Source organism: Centruroides sculpturatus, unplaced genomic scaffold (assembly GCF_000671375.1).
Source record: "Centruroides sculpturatus isolate CEXI.00-Female unplaced genomic scaffold, Cexi_2.0 scaffold329, whole genome shotgun sequence".
In the NCBI taxonomy this organism is placed as follows: domain Eukaryota; kingdom Metazoa; phylum Arthropoda; class Arachnida; order Scorpiones; family Buthidae; genus Centruroides; species Centruroides sculpturatus.
This window is the reverse complement of record NW_019384479.1, coordinates 4,545-28,144: the sequence shown is the minus strand read 5'-3', so window position 1 is coordinate 28,144 and position 23,600 is coordinate 4,545. Positions and strand designations below refer to the sequence as shown.

At 34.9% G+C, this 23,600-nt stretch overlaps 1 protein-coding gene across 1 annotated transcript; it reads right to left on the bottom strand.

Moving 5' to 3' along the window:
• Positions 1-8,246: 8,246 nt before the first annotated feature.
• On the bottom strand, positions 8,247-22,909 carry LOC111621402 (26S proteasome complex subunit SEM1-like). The gene is made up of 3 exons (XM_023363509.1): positions 22,771-22,909; positions 8,544-8,640; positions 8,247-8,385 (listed from the first exon to the last, which is right to left on the bottom strand). The coding sequence occupies exons 1-3, from the start codon at positions 22,844-22,846 to the stop codon at positions 8,325-8,327; spliced, it is 234 nt and encodes a 77-aa protein (XP_023219277.1). The 5' UTR covers positions 22,847-22,909; the 3' UTR covers positions 8,247-8,324.
• Between the last annotated feature and the right edge of the window lie 691 nt (positions 22,910-23,600).

The window sequence follows — 23,600 nt, the reverse complement described above, 5'->3', positions numbered from 1 at the left end:
GACTTCTTCGAACCGGAAGAAGATTTACTAACAAAGACTATTGAACCTGAATACTCACTTAAATCGATATATGAATTAATCCAAGATAAATTTGATAGTTTGAATTCCGAAATCCGTTCCATAAAAGCTGAAATCAACAAAATGAACGAAGAAAATTTAAAGCTGAAGGAAGAGATGAAAGATATGTGTAAAAAAATACGTTTATTAGAAGAAAGAACAGACTCGTACAGCAAGTTAAAAGGTATGGTGGATTTTGAAGTTGACAAAATGATAAACGATAGAACTAAGAAGAATTTAATTATATNATACATAGAGTTATGGAATACTCTATTATCCAAGACGTGGAAGATATACGAAAACGAGAAAATACAAGCTGGTATGCAACAATTTTAAATTATCCTGTAAATAACAACTATATATTGACAAATCTAGCTTTTAACATCAAAAAGTTTTTTATACAGCTTAGGCTAAATAAATACGGAATAATTATAAATGATAAATATATAGACTATACCCAATCTAAATGTCCAAATTGTACTAAACCTTTATCTAGAGTTCATATTATATGTGAATGCTGTAATGAAAAAGATAAAATACAAAGGCTCCAAATGCAACCGCTAGTCAACTGTAACAGTGAGATGAAAATGTTTAAGACTTTTGACAGAGCTAATACTAACACGATTTATATGTTATATAACTATGTTAAACAATTTACTAAATGAAAATTGTAACAAAATATTAATGTAAATTTAAAAATTAGCAAATGAATATAATAATGTTAATAAGACGAAAAAAAATTGAGATGTTAAATTAATACGCGTTTATGTAAAACTAAACGCCCTTGTAACAGGCGAAAGCCTACTACGACAAATAAAGATTATTATTTCTAAAAAAAAAAAAAATACCTCTAATACACAAACATCCCTGTAAAATTTCAGACGTTTTTGAGAAAAGACACAGTAACTTCAAAGTGGATGAACGAAATCATGCCCCACACACATACAAATATCCGTATATACAGAAAACCTTCCAAATTTTTCTGCATTTCTCGACGTTTCAAGATCCTCTGAGTGCAAAAATGTAAAAAACTTGAAGAGCCATTTTTTGACCGATTGCAATGCTTTCCTTCTGTTACAAACAACGGCTGGGAAAATAAATATAACAGAAAATCGCATCTGTGTTCCCAGGCTATAGTCTATTCTATAAACTAGATTTTGCATAAATATTTTCTGTGTAATATTTAATTTTTATGTCATGTCACAACTAAAAAAGTTATTCATCCTAACAATTTAATTAAATATTGAGCCGTAAAAAATCGCATAAATTATTTTAGTGCGAATCAGTTAGCTGGGTAACTTTTCCACTAATTAACATATACTATACTAATTGAAGAGAAATAGGTCCTATTCTTTTTGCTAGAAGATAAATTAATATGAAAATTTAAAACTCTTCTCGAATACAAAGTTGCATTTGTATTGATCTTTAAAGTTTTGATCTCTATTATAAGCTAACCAACATAGAAAAAATTGACAGGTGAATTGTTTATATATTAATATATATATTATCACATACTATTACTTACTTTTACATTAGTCTATATATATAGACTGTATCTAATAACTTATAAGGCCTATAACCTATACAAACGTCACCTTATACTAAAGAAAAAATCATTTTTTTCTTATAGAGGGTTTGATCTTACCTGAGCAATCCACATTTAAAAATTTGGTTCAAATGAATCGTTTGCTAGCAAGGACGCCTCTTTTTTATACTAAATATTGCTTTATTCCTTTAAAAGGTGTAGATGACAGTTTTTCTCTATTAAGAATCGAAGAGGGTGGATTAGGCTAGGTGAAGAACAGGGAGGAGACATGATGTACACCTATACGAATTATCTGTTGCAATTCGAGAGAGAAATGATGCCAAGGTCTTGACCTGAAGATCAACTCGCATCTATTCTTAAATATAAGCTAAATTATTTTAAAATGTAATTATTTAGAATCAAATCATGACTTTGCGTTTTACGTCCTTCTTTAAGTCCAGACTCCAGAATTGACACATTTCTTTATTGAAGAACGTATAGGAATGTTAAATTAATAACAATATAAAAATATAGTCTCAATTGTTTATCAAAAGTAAAATGATTAAAGGGTGGATAAGCTAAAGATCTGTTCTATCAATCCACCCTTCATTGTTTACTACAGATTATAAATTCATTGAAGTAATTAGACATAATTATTTAATTGTGTCATATAAGGTTTATATTTTTATATTTAGAAAGAAGTTGACTTCATTACCTATAAGCATTATAGATAAAAAATAAACGATTTTAAAAAATTAAATTCATAGTAAGTTTACAAATAAACAATGAAAATATCTATATAGGTTATTTCTATATATTCATGGTATTGACATTTTCATCTTTTAAAATATAAATAGCTGTAAAATCTATTTTTAAACACGCATATTTGTATCATTTAAATAAAATTAGAATTGTTTGTATTCTATTGTATATCGCACTTTCCGACAAATTTTAATAATAATCTCCTTTTTTTAATATGCACAAATGTATAAATGTTAAACTTTAGCTTACAATTTNTTAGTATATTAAATAAGCAAATTTTATGAATTCACCTGACCGATAGAAAATATCGTGTATGTATTTTACACGAAACAATCAAATATAGATCTTTCTATATTCAAACTGAGAAGAAGATCGTTCGTTCCAACAAATGTAACTGATTTTTATAAACAAAAATCTATCAATAGCAACGAGTTGCGTAACTTTCTCGGCTGTTGTGAGATTTTATTTAGAAAATAACTTCTATACTTTTAATTATAATAAATAAAACTGTGTGTGGCGCCATCTGTTATGAGATTTTGTTATATAAACTTTTCATATTTTTAATTACAGTCATACACCGGACTTACGCGATAGGTGGGACCGAGCGATAACCGCGTAAGTCGGGGTATAATTTCGCATATAAATATATACAAATTATTTTTAATTGGGGCCGGAGACTAAAGAAAACAATAATTTAGAAAAAAAATGTTTAATAAAATCTTAGATAATACATATGTATAACAAATTAAGCCCGGATTTGACACGAATGCAACTACTGAGTAACTTGATTATTCATTGAATTAATATACAAAAAATTTGCATTAACGTATAATTATGAAAGCTATATTATAAATTTATAATAACATGATTAATTGATAATAACATGTTTCGAATAAGTAGAAAAATCTGAAAATCAAAATTAATATTAAATCATTTTTAGATAACGATACTAAGACAACCATATAAATACGTTAGGAGTGTTGGAACTAGGTCTCTATTATTATTACCCTATGTTTGCCTCGCTTAGTTTGTTTACGTTTTCGATCATAGCTGACGTTGTGTATACTTGAAGATCTCTACACAGTCTTCACAGTTGAGATCATAAATAATACAAATGGAAAAATAGCTTATAATCCATAGAAAGAATCTGAAAATTACGTGTTGTATTTAAGCCATTCAGATTTAATGCTAATGGTCAACTGGGTGAGATGTCGCTATCATCAACCATCGGCATAAAACGTAATTAAAACTTTATCAGGTGACTTAATTGACGACGAACTGTCGTTTAATATTTATGCAAAAAATCCTAATAGCTTTTATATATCGAGGGAAATGCATTTGTAATATAAGCTATCTGCTAAACAAAAACAATTATAACACAGTTGATGAGGTAGATAAGAATTAAAATCGAATGGCTGAAACCAGGTTTTATGTTACAATATAACCAACACGTATACAAATAAATCACTAGTTTAAATTTAGATATTTTATTAAAAAAAACAAAATATAATTGAGAAGATAAATTTTATTATTAAAAAGGAAATTTTTGAAGTTTCGATATCGTTTTACTCATTTATAATTATATTTTGTTATAACTAATAAGTGATATAAGAAAAAAAAAAAAAATACAATCGACATCAGAAACAAGCATGATATAATTACTTAGAAAATACTGTACAACAGCATATACAGAAATATGGAATGCTTTTTTGGGCTCATAACCTTCAACCAATAGAGTATAGTGTGACGTCAGACCAGAGAAATCGATAATCAGATTCCGCGATTCTAGATTAATATTTATTAATTTATTTATTACCAGGGTTTAAAGATAATTCCCATTCAAAGAAGAACCTCTACCCAAGACAAGCAACATAGTAGGCTAATAACAATTTTAAAAAAATTAGCAAAACACAGTATAAAGTATATAAGACTACAGAACGTTCGAAAATAAGAATGTTACTTTTTACATAAATGTTTAAAATTAGCATAAATTTTTCATGTAGAGAATTTTCAAGTTCTCTCATAGATGTAACATCCCGAATATAAAATGATCGTTGCTGAATATCTAAACAATATCTGTTACTATAGAGACGAGAAGTATTTCAGGTTAATTTAATTAAGACTCGAAGGCCAACTTCACTAGATGAAAAATTTAAAATGCAAAGATTTTATTGTCTGGTGGTCTTTTTCTATGTGTCATTTTCTCATTCTTCCAATAGATTGTTTTAAATTCCGCAGAATCAAATATGCAAAAGAATTTATGGTTAAGCATATAGGATTTGATCTAGAATTCAAAATTATTTTTAATATGTAATAAATAGTGAAGAGTACTACTGCCTGGATCGTGCTGTTTCATTTTTGTAGAAATCAGTAGCGGACTATAATAGGGGTGAATGGGACTAAAGCTCCAACCTTGCAGATTTTTGTCTCCTTGTCTAAAAAATAACTATATAAAGATAAATAAATATTCATCAGATGAATACATGGATTTTAAAAACTCAAAAAATTAAAAAATTAAACAGCTTCAAGAAAACAATCTTTGAATTATTCAGTGGCATTACAGTATTTTTCACGTTAACTATAAAGTAGTGTGTTTTATAACGTATTAAATTCAAAGTCAAAGAAGCAGATCACCAAAAAGAGTCACTGTCAGGCCCAGTTGCATAAAAATACATGTTACAAGCTGCAAAACTTATAATACTTGAAGCCTGATTATAAGAAACTATGCAATCAAAATTACTTCTACTGCAGTTTGTGTGGTAGCGTAACAAAACGGTTAAACATTGCAGGTTTTTTTAAGATACACATTCATTAAATAATTAATAATAATTAACTGAACGGCATACCTTGATGATTACACATTACTGAACACCAAGAAATGACTCCCCAAGTTTTTTTTTACATTTTTGGACTAAGAAGACCTTGAAGCGTAGAAAAATGCAAAAAAATTCGGGTTTTTTTCCTGTATGTATTGATGTTAGTGTGTGTGTGTGTGGAGGAGGATTTTGTTCACCCTCTGAAGATTAATTATACCTGTGCCTTTTGTCGAAAATTTCTGAAATTCTAGTTGCTATTAAATTTGGGTGGTTAAATTCTGTGAAATATTTTTTTACAGAATAAATGAAATGCAGATATACTGCATTATATTTATTCTGTAAATATAATGCAGAATTAAAATTAACCTTAAAATTAAGCTTTTCGTCATTTTATAATAATTAAAAAGTTTGAAAATACGGTAATACCCCGAACTTACGCGATAGGTGGGACCGAGCGATAACCGCGTAAGTCGGGGTATAATTTCGCATATAAATATATACAAATAATTTTAATTGGGGCCGGAGACTAAAGAAAATAATAATTTAGAAAAAAATGTTTAATAAAATCTTAGATAATACATATGTATAACAAATTAAGCCTATATTATTTTACAATTTTTCACATTTACTTGATTATTACGCCATAATTTTAACATTGTTTCCATCTCAGCGATAATACTGTGACGTTTACGAATGATGCTTGAATTGAGATTGAGCATTTTTCACAGCTTCGAAAATCTTTTTTTTGCCTTTTATAATTGTTCTGACCGACAATTCCGGTAGATCAAACTTCTTTGCCAATTCACAAATTTTCATTTTTGTATCGAAGTCTTTAATAATGGGTACGTTCGTAAAGTCAAACGAGTTAAACGCGTTAGTAACGAATCGTTCGAAAAGTCTAACGAAATAGGAATAACGATGACGTCATTCTCGTTTAACTCGTTCGACTTTACGAACGTACCCAATGTTAACTTTACATTCCAAAGATAAAGTTTTTCTTTTCTTGTTTGATGCAGAAGAATTAGTTCTACTTCGTTTGGATGACATAGTAGAGTCTCCGTAGATATAACAAACACAGAAATAAATAACACAAAATAAATTGTAGCTGTGTGGATTCGGAGAGACACGCCCGAACAATAGTGTGGGGGGAGTGAGTAATCAAGGGTTGCGTGGCGCTCAAAAGACGAATCGACGAGATTTGAAAATCGCGTAACTCCGGGTTCGCGTAAGTCGAGGTATTACTGTATAAAATATCATAACAATTGGCGTCACACACGCAGTTTTAAATGTTGCCGGGAAAGTTAAGCAACTCGTTGCTGGATTTTTACTTTTGGATTATTTCTGCAAAATATTGTTTCTCGAAAAGAAAAATCCGGTTGTCGACTTCGTTTTTTTTGCTCTCTACCAAGTTTATATCTAAATCTTTCCATCAAGTAACGTGAGAGAAATTTTTTAGCAGCAGTAATGTAGAGGTTATTTTCTTGCCCCTAGGTACTGTACCATTAGGCCTATATAATGTTATGGTAGACAAAATACATGACTTCCAAATTATTGTATATGGAAACCAATGTTAAAAAATTTTCTTCTTCCAGTAATTTTAACATCTTATCATTCATATCATTTGAATTGTAACAATACTGAATTTGATACAATATATTCAATTAATAATTAAGAAATCTTTTTTTTTTCATCTCCATAAGATCTTGTTTTAACTAGACATTAAAAGGTGTTATAAAATCAATATTTTCCACATCAACACAATGATTATATTGGTTGCCTGAATTTTTACTATTAATGACAAATCTTATTCTCAATATAGATCAGGGATGGTGAAAATGGTAAATCTTTGAGTCCGTGCACCACAGTGAACATAATTATCTTTAAAAATGTGCACACACCAAAGTTTTAGACTTGCAATCATGATATTTAAAGAATTGAAATGAATATGCTTAATATTCATTAAACTGAAAGGATAATTGAAAGGCAGGTGAGATAAACTGAGATCACATGATACATTACGCATCAGATTTCTCCTGATTTGCAACTTTGGGCACATATGCTGTAGGTTCGCTATCCCAGATAAATAAACTAGCACAAGTGGGAGATGGATGTGATGCCTTGACTCAATCTACTCATGAAAAATTAGTCCTGATTTCATTTAAACTCAATCTTTATGGCCAAGCTACCTGGCAAAACAAGCAAAATATTCATTTTCAAATTAAAGGCTTTTCACATTTTTTTACCTTTTCCCTGTGGGTACTAAGAAAGCCTTTTTCCAAATCTGCTATGGGTTCAACCAAGCCTACAATGGCACAATTAGTTGGTGAAGGATGGGGTCCAATATACTCAGAACTGACCTTCCATGAAAAATTCCTAGAATTTTTCGACTACTTGGATTTCCCAGAGCATGGGATCTTAACTGCCCAGCAGTTCAATTAAAAAAAAAAAAATTTTAAATAAATCTACTGTATATCAAACTAGTCCAATTCTTCATATGAGTGTATTGATAAATTAAAATAATTTGTATATATGCTTTGTAAATGTGAAATAGTATGTTTGGAAATACTACACTAAATATTCTAGACATTTTTAAAGAAGAAAAGACATGATTTAATTACCTAAAAACTGTGTACAGATTAATAAATTGAAAAAATACTAATATGTGAAAATAATGTGTATCAAACTAGTCCAATTCTTCATATGAGTGTATTGATAAATTAAAATAATTTGTATATATGCTTTGTAAATGTGAAATAGTATGTTTGGAAATACTACACTAAATATTCTAGACATTTTTAAAGAAGAAAAGACATGATTTAATTACCTAAAAACTGTGTACAGATTAATAAATTGAAAAAATACTAATATGTGAAAATAATGTGCATACATTTCAATTTTATAAATTTAAAACTTTTCACTATACAATAAAAACTAGATCATAAAATATATTTTATTTTATTGTAATTTAGTAACATCAATCAGATAGAAAATTCAGATACAATTTTTAAACAGATTATTATTAATTGAAATTTATACATTTACATGTATGGATCACTTTACAGATATTTATATTCAAACCAAAATTATTCATTATTTATTTTTAATGTCATTGTATTAAAAAAACAATAAATACATTAGAATAATATTTAAGCTTATAAAAATGTTCATGTTTGCATTGCATTACCATCTGATTTCTGGAGGAGATTTTCTTTTGTTAATTCAGCTCTACAAAATAAAAAAATTATACGTTATTCAATTTTAATAAAAGATATAAAGTGCAATTTAAAATTTAAGATATAATGTAATACATAATATTTAAGATGAAATTTACATAAAATTTATTCATAAAGTCATTTTTCTAAAAATTATTAAATAATTCAAACCTCAACTGCTGACTGAAATCATCTTCAACATTATCATCATCCCAGTTATCCTCCCACACATTTATTTCTTGATCATTATCTGGTTTATCTGTCCAATCTAAAAAAAAAAAAATGTTTTAAAAAGCTGTCTGAATACAACTACTACAAAGATTATTCCACAAAATTTCAACTTTTAACTTTTCATTTATTATGCACAATTTATTATTTATTTAATTATTTCTTTATGGTTTAAAGTTGTATGAAAATATTGAAAAAGAATGACATAAATCATCCTTGATCAAGTTGGGTTATTACCATAAATTTTAATAATCAGATTCTCCCCTTTACACATATACAAATTGAAAGGCAATAACATTTAATACATAAGATTTCAACAAATTGATCACTGTCATTTATATTTAAGTTCCAGTGACTGGAAATGAACAAAACATTTTCCTCAATCTTTCTTGCCCACAGAGGTGTTTCTCATAGTAGGACCCATTCAAATATTTTAATTGCTATCAAAGAACTGTCCCAGCTATTTAAATAATCAATGCAGGTTTGGTAAGATTTATAAATTGTATAAAATACAGTTGATAAATTGAATATTAGTGCCATGTGTGGGCATCAATATTCAATTTACTATTTTGATTCACAACATATAGGACAAAATGGCTATTTAAGAAAAAAGTAAATCGAAAGGACTGAATGTATGGTCACCATAACTATAGATGAGTCTAAGCTGTCCAGCTCCATAGAATAACATGTAAAACTATGAATGAGTGAGACTCATTCTTCATCTTTTTTAGGAAAACTGGCTTGACAAGTGATACTTATTCATAGACCAGAAAGTATTAAAAAGTTATTTTTCTAAAAATTTATTCTAGTCCACACAGTAAGAGTAGACAGGAGTCAACCTGAGCTGGATGGGTCTATGCTAGAAGAAAAGGATGGAAGGAAACATGCTACCTTTTTGGGTTGAGACACAGATCTGATCTTTTTCAGCTGTTTTGTTTTTTTACATTTCTAAAATGTTTTTACCAACTTTATCATCAATAATTTTTCTGTTTTAGTTTTTTTACAAATTTTTAAAAATTCTAATGTTACTCTCACAATCACATATTTCCTTTCATCACTTTCATCTAACATAGACCCTTCCAGATCAGGCTGACTCATGTCTACTCTTTTACTGCACAAACTATAAAAATTTGAATTTGAATAAAAATTTAGACTGAGAAAAACATAGAATCAAAACGCCAGCAGTTTCTAACAAAACTGGATGTGTTACCATGATTATCCTGAACTTTCATTATTAATAAAGCTTTTTAAATTATAACTTATTCAATTATATTTTCAAATGCAATGATTATTTACTGATTACTCTGATTATTGACAAATTAATTGTCACTTGGCCATTAATCAGTGGAGGTGCCAATTAGTATAATTAAGGATTAGCAAACAATTAATCAGTACATCTCTAAGTATTATTCTATATATTAATTAAAATTACTATCTAACAGATGTTTTATGCATGATTTTACTTTCTTTTAAAAGTTACTTTAGTTACCATTTAAAAGAAACTAAAATCCTGGACTAATTATAGCATTTTACCAGTGGGATTTTTAGAGGAAGGCTAACATTTTTTATCTGATTAATAGGTCATCCTGATCTATTAAAATACATTTAATGAGCTTGCAGGAAAATTGATAAATATAGTAAAACCCATCTAAAACAAAATGCAATGGTACCAGTCAGAATTTTGTTTTGACAAGTAACCTTTTTATAGAAGATTATGTTTTTATTAAGGTAGAAAAGAGTAAGTTGAAAAAAATTTGCATCTCATTAAAACCACTTCTCTTCTAAACATGTTTCAAAGATGCACTAAAAACACAAATATGTAAGTGGTGCATGGGGAAACAACCTGTAAAAGTGCAGTACCCACAGAATGTTTTAATTGCCCTATTCTCTACAATTTACTACTCGCTAGTCAGCATTAACTATTGTCCAGTTAGATTAACATACAACTGTCAATTTTTACTTAAAAATTCTCACTTGTCTATAATTGCTCTTAGAAACTAATTTTTATTATTCCTCATGTTAGTGATATAGCATTGAATTTTAGTAATTCTACAAATTTTGCCACATGACTTTGGTTGCTGCTTCTTTTGTTAGTTAATACTAAGAGACTGAAATCATTTCATTCTAAAATGTTTTGCAATTATCATTTGATATTTTTTACTTATGAAAAAATGGGAATATATCAAAGTAATTTTATTTTTGGTAAGTACTATATTGGAATTTTAGCACATGATTTTTTTTTTTATTTGTTACTCTCTGGGAGTCAGTAAAATCTAGAGTTGAAGAAAAACAATGGTAGTAAATTGTCATAGTTACTTTCCAGACAATGAAATTATAATCTTAATATATTAAAGGGGGGAAGACTAATTCTTGTCATTGAGAAATCAACCATAATTTGTGCCTGCAAATTAAAACATTAATTAGAATTTCACTGCTGAAACACCAAAAAATCCTGTTTTGTACAGATTAGTATTCAAAAAGTCTCGTTTTTGTATTAGGTAAGTTTCTGGTTCATAGTATTATTTTATGCAGAAAATCATTCCACATTGAGATTTATTTTCTGTTTAGGCAGCTTTTTGTTTTGTAGAGAGTCCATTTTACATAGATTTTACTGTATCAGGTTTCTCAAGAACATGTGGATTACAAGATCAGGAGATATATATTCAGGTCCTTTATCAATATCTTGTAATCATCAAATATGGAACAAGAATGAATATAGAGCAGGATATCATCAGGAGTATTACAAATTGAACAATTATGTTAAGCCAGTATAAAATAGCTGATGCAGTTGCTTTCGACATGACATCAGATGAAATTTCTGTAGTTTTTCTTTGTGGTTTAGTGATGTCACAGCTCGTGATATCACTCATGACATAACTCTAAAGAACCAATGAACATTTCTTCTATCCTTCTACAAACCATCACTTGGAAGAGTTTGTTTACAAAATGATGAAAGTGATCACAATTGCATTGCATTATAAGCTTCATACTACAACCTCTTGTGTGTTTTTTATTGTCAATGAGTTAATTAATAAACAATATACAAAATATCTTTAGTGGAATAATTGTGATATTCTTATATGTATGATAATCAATCAATTTCTTTTGATTTGAAATTGCAGCTTGTTGCTGAAATAAGTGGTAAAAATATTTCACTGCGCAAGAGTGTCTCACAACCATTGCACAAAAATCCCAACATGTTGGATCCGAGAGTCGTTGAAGGGTATGACATAGTAGTGATAACCACCCATCAAACTCACAACGACTGTGCAAATTTCATTTGACATTGCATCCAACCAGTTTGCGCTGGATTTTATAAATATCAAATTAACTGAGATATAAAAAAGTTGCTGCAATGAGTTAGAAACTGATTACTTGCATGGTCTGAAATGTATGAAGTTTGATTTAGAGCTGTTTAGTCCTGCACTCAACACAAAGATCTAACTTGGGCTTCAACTTGAATTCTCAGAACAACAGGACACATTAGCTTGTGGCGATCGTTCGCCATATTGTGCCTATATCAGACAATGGCCTTTGTTTAAGGTAAGCCAAACCGGTACACCGTCCGTTTGACCCGAAGGGGGCAATTAGCCCAGCAGGGGGAGAGAGGTGAGTATAAATAGGGAACAGGAGCGGCGAAAAAGGGGAGACGAAGAAAGGACAGACTCGAGAGTGGATCGACGGAAGTACGAGGTATAGAGAAAACAAAGGAACGAGGACTGATCGGGACAACGAGAACAAGGGGAGAAAGAAACTCGTTGAAGACTTCGATCGTAGTAACTTTTGTACGGTATCTGTATTTCATGTCTTGATTGTAATTCACGTGTGTCCGCGACTCAATTTTTGTAAGAAACGGATAGAATTATCGGGAAGTTATTGTATTACTTATTGATCCTTATGTTACTTAATTTCTGTATATTGAAATTAAATCTTACAATGGCGTCCGCGACAGGATCTAAAGTGTGAATTACCTGTTGACATTCTCAGAAAAGTTCTAGTATAACTGTTATCCTGTTACTTATCTGTACCCGGTGGATTGAGCACGATGAGCGAACCGGATAGTCTCCATGAAACCCATCCGAATGGAACTCCCATGATGTCTCCACCAGTTATTACGGGTTTCCTCGGGATGATCCCCACCTTTTCGAATACTAGTAGTGACTCAGTGAATATACGCCAATTCTTTCAAACTGTTGACAACGTGGCCCGCTTGGCCGGATGGGATCCAGAAGTAAAGATAGCGATATTGCAAGGCAAACTCAAAGGAGGACCACTATCTACGTTCTTCTCATTACAAGATTTGTATCCCCATTCTTTCGACGAAGTGAAAGACAATTTAATCAAGAGCTACGACAGAACTGAACTCAAGGAGAGAAGCACATTGGACCAATTGATGGGCATTCGACAATTTCGCAAAGAGAAGGTATGTGACTATGTTATTAGACTTAATACCATGTTTTACGGTGCGGTATCTAAAGATAATCAAGTTTCGATGCTCCGGGACAATGTCGTGATGAAGAGATTTATGAAAGGGCTACATCCCCAGATCCGGGAGCACGTGTTCCGAAGCGAACCTAAAACACTAAATGAAGCTATCCGATTGCGGAACGGGAAGAAAAGGTCGTAAATGAGTGTGTGAACCTTGGTAGCAATAGAACGATTTCCGTGATACAAAATCCAAAGAATGAGTGCGACGAAAAAGGGGAAATCAATAGTGCCGAGGAAGAGAAAAACGATAGATTAACTCGGTTGGAAGCCACAGTAAGATCACTGTGCGAATCTGTCGCTCAACTGGCGGGGAATAGCCATACGAGACCGAGAATAAGGCAAACGGGTAGTAGGCGATGTTTTATATGCAATGACCCGAATCATCTAGCGCGGAAATGCCCTAATTGAAACCCTTCCAATTTAAACTAAATATGGAACAGAGTGAATGCCAGCAATCTGTTCCCAAGTGTAAATTAAGTCTGGCTAGTGTGAATGTATCTGAGAAGGGACTCCCGATTATAAAAGGGACAATGCAGAATCTGGATGTGGCACTACTGTGTGATACAGGAGCTGAGAAATCGATAATGGACATGGATTTACTGGGGAGATTAGAGTTCCAGCACGGAATACAACCCTATATTAGAAAAGAAGTGAGAATTCGGGGGATCAACGGACATATCTCTGTCTCTGAGTGGGCCCTAGAGGTAGAGGTTAGCAAAGGATATGAGGTGACTGATTTGTTATTTTCATGTATAAGACTCCCTCCTGACCTTGAGTATGACGGAATATTGGGGGTGGATTTTCTCGGTAAGTTCCCGTCAATTCTGAGTGAAGTGAGGGGAGCGTTGGAAGGCAGGAGCATGTTATACAGGGATCATGGGGTTTATACAAGTTCCGCCAGGGTAAATACCAACGAAAGAAACATAGGAGCGATAGACTTTTCCAATATTCCAGGACCATACTTTGATAGGATTTATAGATTGGTAAAAGAAAGAGGTGATGTTTTTTCCTTAGATGTTAAAGATCTTACGGGCACTAATAAATTCGTGCACAGGCCAAAAATCGACGATACCAAAGTCGTAAATGTGAGACAGTATCGTATCCCCAACTGCCATTTGAGTAAGTTAAAAACATTAATACAAGATTTTCTAAAAGCTGGCATCTGTGAGGAGAGCTCATCACCGTGGAACTCCCCTATCCACGTAATAGCTAAGGAATCCGGAGAGATAAGGATGACATTAGACCTCCGGAAAGTCAATGAACTAACCGAAACCCAAGACTTCCCAATGGCCCGCATAGACGACATCTTGGAAAAATTCCATGGGAGCAAAATCTTCTCAATATTAGATCTCAAATCTGGATATTTCCAGATCCCAATAGACCCATCAACCCGCCACATGTTCGCTTTCTCGACTCCATGGGGCAAGTACCAAATGTGTAGACTTCCCCAGGGAGCCAAAAATAGTGGAAGGTACTTTCAATATGCCATGTCTCGTTTATTGGGGAAACACATAGGTATAAATTGTTATGTATTTCAAGACGATATCGTCATATTCTCTTCGTCCATCGAGGAACATATGAGAATATTGGAAGATGTGATCACCATCATCAGCGAGGCAAACCTAAAGTTAAACCCGAAGAAGTGTAAATTCCTTGTAAATAAAGTGTGCTATTTGGGTCACCTTATTGACGGAGAAGGGATCAGCCCCGATCCCAAGAATACCGACGCTATAGCACGCATGAGACCCCCTAAAAATGTAAAAGAAGTCAGAAGCTTCCTAGGAATGATAGGTTTTTTCAGGAAATTCATAAAGAACTTTTCCGAAATAGCCCTTCCACTCACCGAATTGACAAAAAAGCACGAAAAATTCAGGTGGGAGGAGCCACACAGAGTTAGCTTTGATCGTTTAAAGAAATTCACTGTTAGTCCGCCCATTCTAGCCCACCCTGATTTTAACAAACCTTTTTTTTTACATGCGGATGCTTCTGACAAGTGCTCTGGCGCAGTCCTTGAACAACGGAGAGAAGAAACTTTACTCCCTGTAGGATACTTTAGTTACAAATTCCACGGCGCCGAATTAAACTATTCTACAATCGAGAAGGAATGCCTTGCTATTGTCCTTGCTCTCCGACATTTTCGCCCTTTGATCCTAGGCCAACGTGTACTTGTATACTCCGACCACAAGCCGTTATCATATTTAAGAAACATGAAAAATCATAACGGCCGACTGATGAGATGGGCGATCGAAATATCGGATTTTGACATTGAGATTAACCACGTGAAAGGTCAGGATAACCATATGGCCGACTGGTTATCGAGAATGTCTACCGACCCTGATTCATACGAACCTATTGTTATAAATACAACTGGCGAAGACACGAATTTGTTAGAAAAAGTTATAAAATCCCAAGACGGCGACAACTTTTTCGGCTCGATAAAAAGAGCTCTCCTAAAGAATAATCATAAAAGTCAGGAGGGGTGTAAAAATGGGACGATCCCGCCTGAATTTCAATTGGATGGTTATAATCTCATCCACGTGAAACCAAAATTATACGGGATAGGCGAAACAAGAAGAACTTGTGTCGGTAAAGATGCCATACAGGATGTCGTACGGAATTTTCATAATAACCCTCTAGCAGGACATTGGGGATGGGATAAGACAAGGAAACTTATTAGCCGGTACTATTACTTCCGTGGGATGAATAAAATCATAAAACAGTATATAGAACGTTGTAGAGAATGTCAAATGCACAACCTTCATCAAGGCAAAGCCCCGTTCCAGGAGACTGAAGTCGCAAAATATCCTTTCCAAAAGATATCTGTCGACATAATAGGCCCCCTCACAGTTACACGTGGAGGGAACCGATACATCCTTGTCATGATTGATATGTTTACCCGTTTCACTGAAGCTACTCCCCTACCTGACCAGTCAGCTAATTCGATAGCTGATGCTATATTCGACACCATTATTTGTCGCTATGGCTGCCCGCAAGTAGTTATTTCTGATCGGGGGGCAAATTTTACGTCTTCTCTATTCGAGGATATGTGCAGGGTACTAGAGATCAAGAGAAATGTCACTACCGCATATAGACCCTGTTCGAACTCCATCTGTGAACGGGTCAACAAATCCATTGTAAATGTCATCGCTCGTATATCGGACGGTGATAATGCTAAGTGGGACCAATTCGTGCGCCCAGCATTATTTGCATATAACGTCGCAACCCACTCTTCGACAAATGAGTCCCCCGCTTTCCTTCTTTACGGATTTGACCCAAGGTTCCCGCAAACTCCGCCGTCTAGTGACTCTCAAGATTATAAGGACACTGACGACCATCGAGAGTTCTTAATAAGGCAATTAAGGGTCATCCGGGACACTGCGTACGAATTGAGTCGTGAGAAGAACCGAAGTAATAGAGAGAAACAGAATAAACGCAAAAGCTCCCGCAAGTTTAATATAGGGCAAAGGGTATGGCTCTTAAAAGCAAAAGGAGTTAGGCATGGGAAATTTTCCCCGAAATATACGGGCCCTTATCGAATTACTCGCATCCTGGGACCCGTGAACGTTGAAATTGAAGGAGGGTCCAGAGGTGAAAGGAGTATTGTACACATAGACCGTATGAAACCGTGTTTTACGAGTGTGATTTTCCCAAATAAAACCAGGAAAACACGAAAACGCGAATCCAATGAATGTGGCGATGACGACGACATAGCTGATATCCCATACGTCCCAGCCATACAATATAGGTTGGGGGAAACACCGATTAGAAGAATCTCTGATCAAGAAGTGAACCACTCAGATAATTGTGACCAACCTACTCATGGTTACAATCTCCGGGGTAGAAAAATAGACTTTCGCCGATTGCATCATGGAAAGTGACTTTTAGGGGGGGCATATGTGGCGATCGTTCGCCATATTGTGCCTATATCAGACAATGGCCTTTGTTTAAGGTAAGCCAAACCGGTACACCGTCCGTTTGACCCGAAGGGGGCAATTAGCCCAGCAGGGGGAGAGAGGTGAGTATAAATAGGGAACAGGAGCGGCGAAAAAGGGGAGACGAAGAAAGGACAGACTCGAGAGTGGATCGACGGAAGTACGAGGTATAGAGAAAACAAAGGAACGAGGACTGATCGGGACAACGAGAACAAGGGGAGAAAGAAACTCGTTGAAGACTTCGATCGTAGTAACTTTTGTACGGTATCTGTATTTCATGTCTTGATTGTAATTCACGTGTGTCCGCGACTCAATTTTTGTAAGAAACGGATAGAATTATCGGGAAGTTATTGTATTACTTATTGATCCTTATGTTACTTAATTTCTGTATATTGAAATTAAATCTTACAATGGCGTCCGCGACAGGATCTAAAGTGTGAATTACCTGTTGGCCTTCTCGGTAGTTCTGGTAATAACTGTTATACTGTTACTTATCTGTACCCGGTGGATGAGCACGATGAGCGAACCCGATAGTCTCCATGAATCCCATCCAAATGGATATCCCATGATGTCTCCACCAGTCATTACGGGTTTCCTCGGGATGATCCCCACATTTTCGAATACTAGTAGTGACTCTGTGAATATACGCCAATTCTTTCAAACTGTCGACAATGTTGCCCGCTTGGCCGGATGGGATCCAGAAGTAAAGATAGCGGTATTGCAAGCCAAACTCAAAGGAGGGCCACTATCTACGTTCTTCCAATTACAAGATTTGTATCCCCGTTCTTTCGATGAAGTGAAAGACAATTTAATCAAGAGCTACGACCGAACTGAACTCAAGGAGAAGAGCACATTGGACCAATTGATGGGCATTCGACAATTACGGGAAGAGAAGGTATGTGACTATGTTATAAGACTTAATACTATGTTTTACGGTGCGGTATCTAAAGACAATCAAGTTTCGATGCTCCGTGACAATGTCGTGATGAAGAGATTTATGAAAGGGCTACATCCCCAGATCCGGGAGCACGTTTTCCGCAGCGAACCTAAAACGCTAAACGAAGCTATCGAGATTGCGGAACGGGAAGAAGAAGTCGTAAATGAGTGTGGGAACATCGGTAGCAATAGAACAATTTCCGTGATACAAAATCCAAAGAATGAGTGTGACGAAAAGGGGGAAACCACTAGTGCCGAGGCTGAGAAAAACGATAGATTAACTCGGTTGGAAGCCACAGTAAGATCACTGTGCGAATCTGTCGCTCAACTGGCGGAGAATAGCCGTACGAGACAGAGAATAAGGCAAACGGGTAGTAGGCGATGTTTTATATGTAATGACCCGAATCATCTAGCGCGAAAATGCCCTAAGCGAAACCCTTCCAATTTAAACTAAATATGGAACAGAGTGAATGCCAGCAATCTGTTCCCAAGTGTAAAATAAGTCTGGCTAGTGTGAATGTATCTGAGAAGGGACTCCCGATTATAAAAGGGACAATGCAGAATCTGGATGTGGCACTATTGTGTGATACGGGAGCTGAGAAATCGATAATGGACATGGATTTACTGGGGAGATTAGAGTTCCAGCACGGAATACAACCCTATATTAGAAAAGAAGTGAGAATTCGGGGGATCAACGGACATATCTCTGTCTCTGAGTGGGCCCTAGAGGTAGAGGTTAGCAAAGGATATGAGGTGACTGATTTGTTATTTTCATGTATAAGACTCCCTCCTGACCTTGAGTATGACGGAATATTGGGGGTGGATTTTCTCGGTAAGTTCCCGTCAATTCTGAGTGAAGTGAGGGGAGCGTTGGAAGGCAGGAGCATGTTATACAGGGATCATGGGGTTTATACAAGTTCCGCCAGGGTAAATACCAACGAAAGAAACATAGGAGCGATAGACTTTTCCAATATTCCAGGACCATACTTTGATAGGATTTATAGATTGGTAAAAGAAAGAGGTGATGTTTTTTCCTTAGATGTTAAAGATCTTACGGGCACTAATAAATTCGTGCACAGGCCAAAAATCGACGATACCAAAGTCGTAAATGTGAGACAGTATCGTATCCCCAACTGCCATTTGAGTAAGTTAAAAACATTAATACAAGATTTTCTAAAAGCTGGCATCTGTGAGGAGAGCTCATCACCGTGGAACTCCCCTATCCACGTAATAGCTAAGGAATCCGGAGAGATAAGGATGACATTAGACCTCCGGAAAGTCAATGAACTAACCGAAACCCAAGACTTCCCAATGGCCCGCATAGACGACATCTTGGAAAAATTCCATGGGAGCAAAATCTTCTCAATATTAGATCTCAAATCTGGATATTTCCAGATCCCAATAGACCCATCAACCCGCCACATGTTCGCTTTCTCGACTCCATGGGGCAAGTACCAAATGTGTAGACTTCCCCAGGGAGCCAAAAATAGTGGAAGGTACTTTCAATATGCCATGTCTCGTTTATTGGGGAAACACATAGGTATAAATTGTTATGTATTTCAAGACGATATCGTCATATTCTCTTCGTCCATCGAGGAACATATGAGAATATTGGAAGATGTGATCACCATCATCAGCGAGGCAAACCTAAAGTTAAACCCGAAGAAGTGTAAATTCCTTGTAAATAAAGTGTGCTATTTGGGTCACCTTATTGACGGAGAAGGGATCAGCCCCGATCCCAAGAATACCGACGCTATAGCACGCATGAGACCCCCTAAAAATGTAAAAGAAGTCAGAAGCTTCCTAGGAATGATAGGTTTTTTCAGGAAATTCATAAAGAACTTTTCCGAAATAGCCCTTCCACTCACCGAATTGACAAAAAAGCACGAAAAATTCAGGTGGGAGGAGCCACACAGAGTTAGCTTTGATCGTTTAAAGAAATTCACTGTTAGTCCGCCCATTCTAGCCCACCCTGATTTTAACAAACCTTTTTTTTTACATGCGGATGCTTCTGACAAGTGCTCTGGCGCAGTCCTTGAACAACGGAGAGAAGAAACTTTACTCCCTGTAGGATACTTTAGTTACAAATTCCACGGCGCCGAATTAAACTATTCTACAATCGAGAAGGAATGCCTTGCTATTGTCCTTGCTCTCCGACATTTTCGCCCTTTGATCCTAGGCCAACGTGTACTTGTATACTCCGACCACAAGCCGTTATCATATTTAAGAAACATGAAAAATCATAACGGCCGACTGATGAGATGGGCGATCGAAATATCGGATTTTGACATTGAGATTAACCACGTGAAAGGTCAGGATAACCATATGGCCGACTGGTTATCGAGAATGTCTACCGACCCTGATTCATACGAACCTATTGTTATAAATACAACTGGCGAAGACACGAATTTGTTAGAAAAAGTTATAAAATCCCAAGACGGCGACAACTTTTTCGGCTCGATAAAAAGAGCTCTCCTAAAGAATAATCATAAAAGTCAGGAGGGGTGTAAAAATGGGACGATCCCGCCTGAATTTCAATTGGATGGTTATAATCTCATCCACGTGAAACCAAAATTATACGGGATAGGCGAAACAAGAAGAACTTGTGTCGGTAAAGATGCCATACAGGATGTCGTACGGAATTTTCATAATAACCCTCTAGCAGGACATTGGGGATGGGATAAGACAAGGAAACTTATTAGCCGGTACTATTACTTCCGTGGGATGAATAAAATCATAAAACAGTATATAGAACGTTGTAGAGAATGTCAAATGCACAACCTTCATCAAGGCAAAGCCCCGTTCCAGGAGACTGAAGTCGCAAAATATCCTTTCCAAAAGATATCTGTCGACATAATAGGCCCCCTCACAGTTACACGTGGAGGGAACCGATACATCCTTGTCATGATTGATATGTTTACCCGTTTCACTGAAGCTACTCCCCTACCTGACCAGTCAGCTAATTCGATAGCTGATGCTATATTCGACACCATTATTTGTCGCTATGGCTGCCCGCAAGTAGTTATTTCTGATCGGGGGGCAAATTTTACGTCTTCTCTATTCGAGGATATGTGCAGGGTACTAGAGATCAAGAGAAATGTCACTACCGCATATAGACCCTGTTCGAACTCCATCTGTGAACGGGTCAACAAATCCATTGTAAATGTCATCGCTCGTATATCGGACGGTGATAATGCTAAGTGGGACCAATTCGTGCGCCCAGCATTATTTGCATATAACGTCGCAACCCACTCTTCGACAAATGAGTCCCCCGCTTTCCTTCTTTACGGATTTGACCCAAGGTTCCCGCAAACTCCGCCGTCTAGTGACTCTCAAGATTATAAGGACACTGACGACCATCGAGAGTTCTTAATAAGGCAATTAAGGGTCATCCGGGACACTGCGTACGAATTGAGTCGTGAGAAGAACCGAAGTAATAGAGAGAAACAGAATAAACGCAAAAGCTCCCGCAAGTTTAATATAGGGCAAAGGGTATGGCTCTTAAAAGCAAAAGGAGTTAGGCATGGGAAATTTTCCCCGAAATATACGGGCCCTTATCGAATTACTCGCATCCTGGGACCCGTGAACGTTGAAATTGAAGGAGGGTCCAGAGGTGAAAGGAGTATTGTACACATAGACCGTATGAAACCGTGTTTTACGAGTGTGATTTTCCCAAATAAAACCAGGAAAACACGAAAACGCGAATCCAATGAATGTGGCGATGACGACGACATAGCTGATATCCCATACGTCCCAGCCATACAATATAGGTTGGGGGAAACACCGATTAGAAGAATCTCTGATCAAGAAGTGAACCACTCAGATAATTGTGACCAACCTACTCATGGTTACAATCTCCGGGGTAGAAAAATAGACTTTCGCCGATTGCATCATGGAAAGTGACTTTTAGGGGGGGCATATGTGGCGATCGTTCGCCATATTGTGCCTATATCAGACAATGGCCTTTGTTTAAGGTAAGCCAAACCGGTACACCGTCCGTTTGACCCGAAGGGGGCAATTAGCCCAGCAGGGGGAGAGAGGTGAGTATAAATAGGGAACAGGAGCGGCGAAAAAGGGGAGACGAAGAAAGGACAGACTCGAGAGTGGATCGACGGAAGTACGAGGTATAGAGAAAACAAAGGAACGAGGACTGATCGGGACAACGAGAACAAGGGGAGAAAGAAACTCGTTGAAGACTTCGATCGTAGTAACTTTTGTACGGTATCTGTATTTCATGTCTTGATTGTAATTCACGTGTGTCCGCGACTCAATTTTTGTAAGAAACGGATAGAATTATCGGGAAGTTATTGTATTACTTATTGATCCTTATGTTACTTAATTTCTGTATATTGAAATTAAATCTTACAAGCTATCTTGTCATCCAGCCACTGATACATGACAAAAAAAAGGCAAACTGACAGACATGATTACATGAAAGTAGCAGTCATGAGATATGACAGCATTGTTTCGAATTAAGAGTGAAATGTTTCAATAGCTTTTGTTACAGAATTTAACCTACATAGTTGAATGAATCACTTAACATGAACAAAAAGATTCTCATTTAGATTCATCTTTCTTTCAAATACATATCATTAATAAGTACATCGATCTTTGTTTTGAAACTTTCTTCGTAATATATGATTCGCCTTTTATTAATAAGCAGAAATACAATTACGAAACTGCCATTAATTAAACTACATGATCAATATGAGAAACTGAGTATACCATCTAGACTGATGTAAACAAAGACTTAAACTTTGCACTAAATATAGCGACAAATCGATATTATAGTTTTTATTTCTAATATATTTTACCTTCAGTTCTAAATTCTTCGAACTCGTCGTCTTCTTCCAATAAACCCAAATCGATCTTCTTATTGGGATCAGCCATTTTCTTCGCCACAAAAATTAATCAATTCGAAATCCACGTGACTTTCAAAATTGAAGAGTCATTTGGCAACACTTAAATTTAAAAAAAAATAAGTTAATTTTTAGTTTAAGTTTAATTAAATAATTATCGACTTTTTTTTAAATATAAAATAATACAAAACACATAAAATACCAAATTTTAAAATTAAAACGTTTATTTTTAATTAAAAGTTTAAAATTTTTTATTTAAAAAAATTAGTTTTGTATCTTTTATCATTTAATTATAATATTTTAATAATGATATTAATAAATAGTAATAATTTATAAATTTTTATAGAAAGAAGAATTATTTATTAAAAGATAGTAATTCATAGAGGGCTCTTGATGATTTACCGTAGAAAATGTAAACATATTATTCATGATACGTGACGGATTGAATTATTTATCCGTAAGTTAAAGTTATTCCGATTTAAAATCATATAAAATTTATATACCGGTAATCATTTTATCCAATGTTATTTATAATTTTTAAATGGCGAATGAAAACTTATTTTGGTAGAAATTACGGTTTGAGTGGAGACTTCTGTAATTGAAATTTCGACCCGCCCCCTTTGGCTCACCCCTTCTTTTGTCCATGACAAATGTAGAAAACAATGTCGTCACTAACAAAACAAATGTCAATGTGAAAACGTGCCGCCTCCCGTTCTCGAGTTATGGACAAGACTTCTCTAATCCTAAAACACTTTGCAACAAGAAGTTGCAACGTGTTTTAGGAT

Excerpts from the sequence above, each read along its gene's own strand:
- LOC111621402 (XM_023363509.1), bottom strand. The coding sequence starts at position 22,846 with ATGGCTGATCCCAATAAGAAGATCGATTTGGGTTTATTGGAAGAAGAC. Across the intron at positions 8,641-22,770 it reads CGAAGAATTTAGAACTGAAG|ATTGGACAGATAAACCAGAT; the intron begins GTAAAATATATT and ends TTTTTTTTTTAG. Across the intron at positions 8,386-8,543 it reads GATTTCAGTCAGCAGTTGAG|AGCTGAATTAACAAAAGAAA; the intron begins GTTTGAATTATT and ends TTTATTTTGTAG.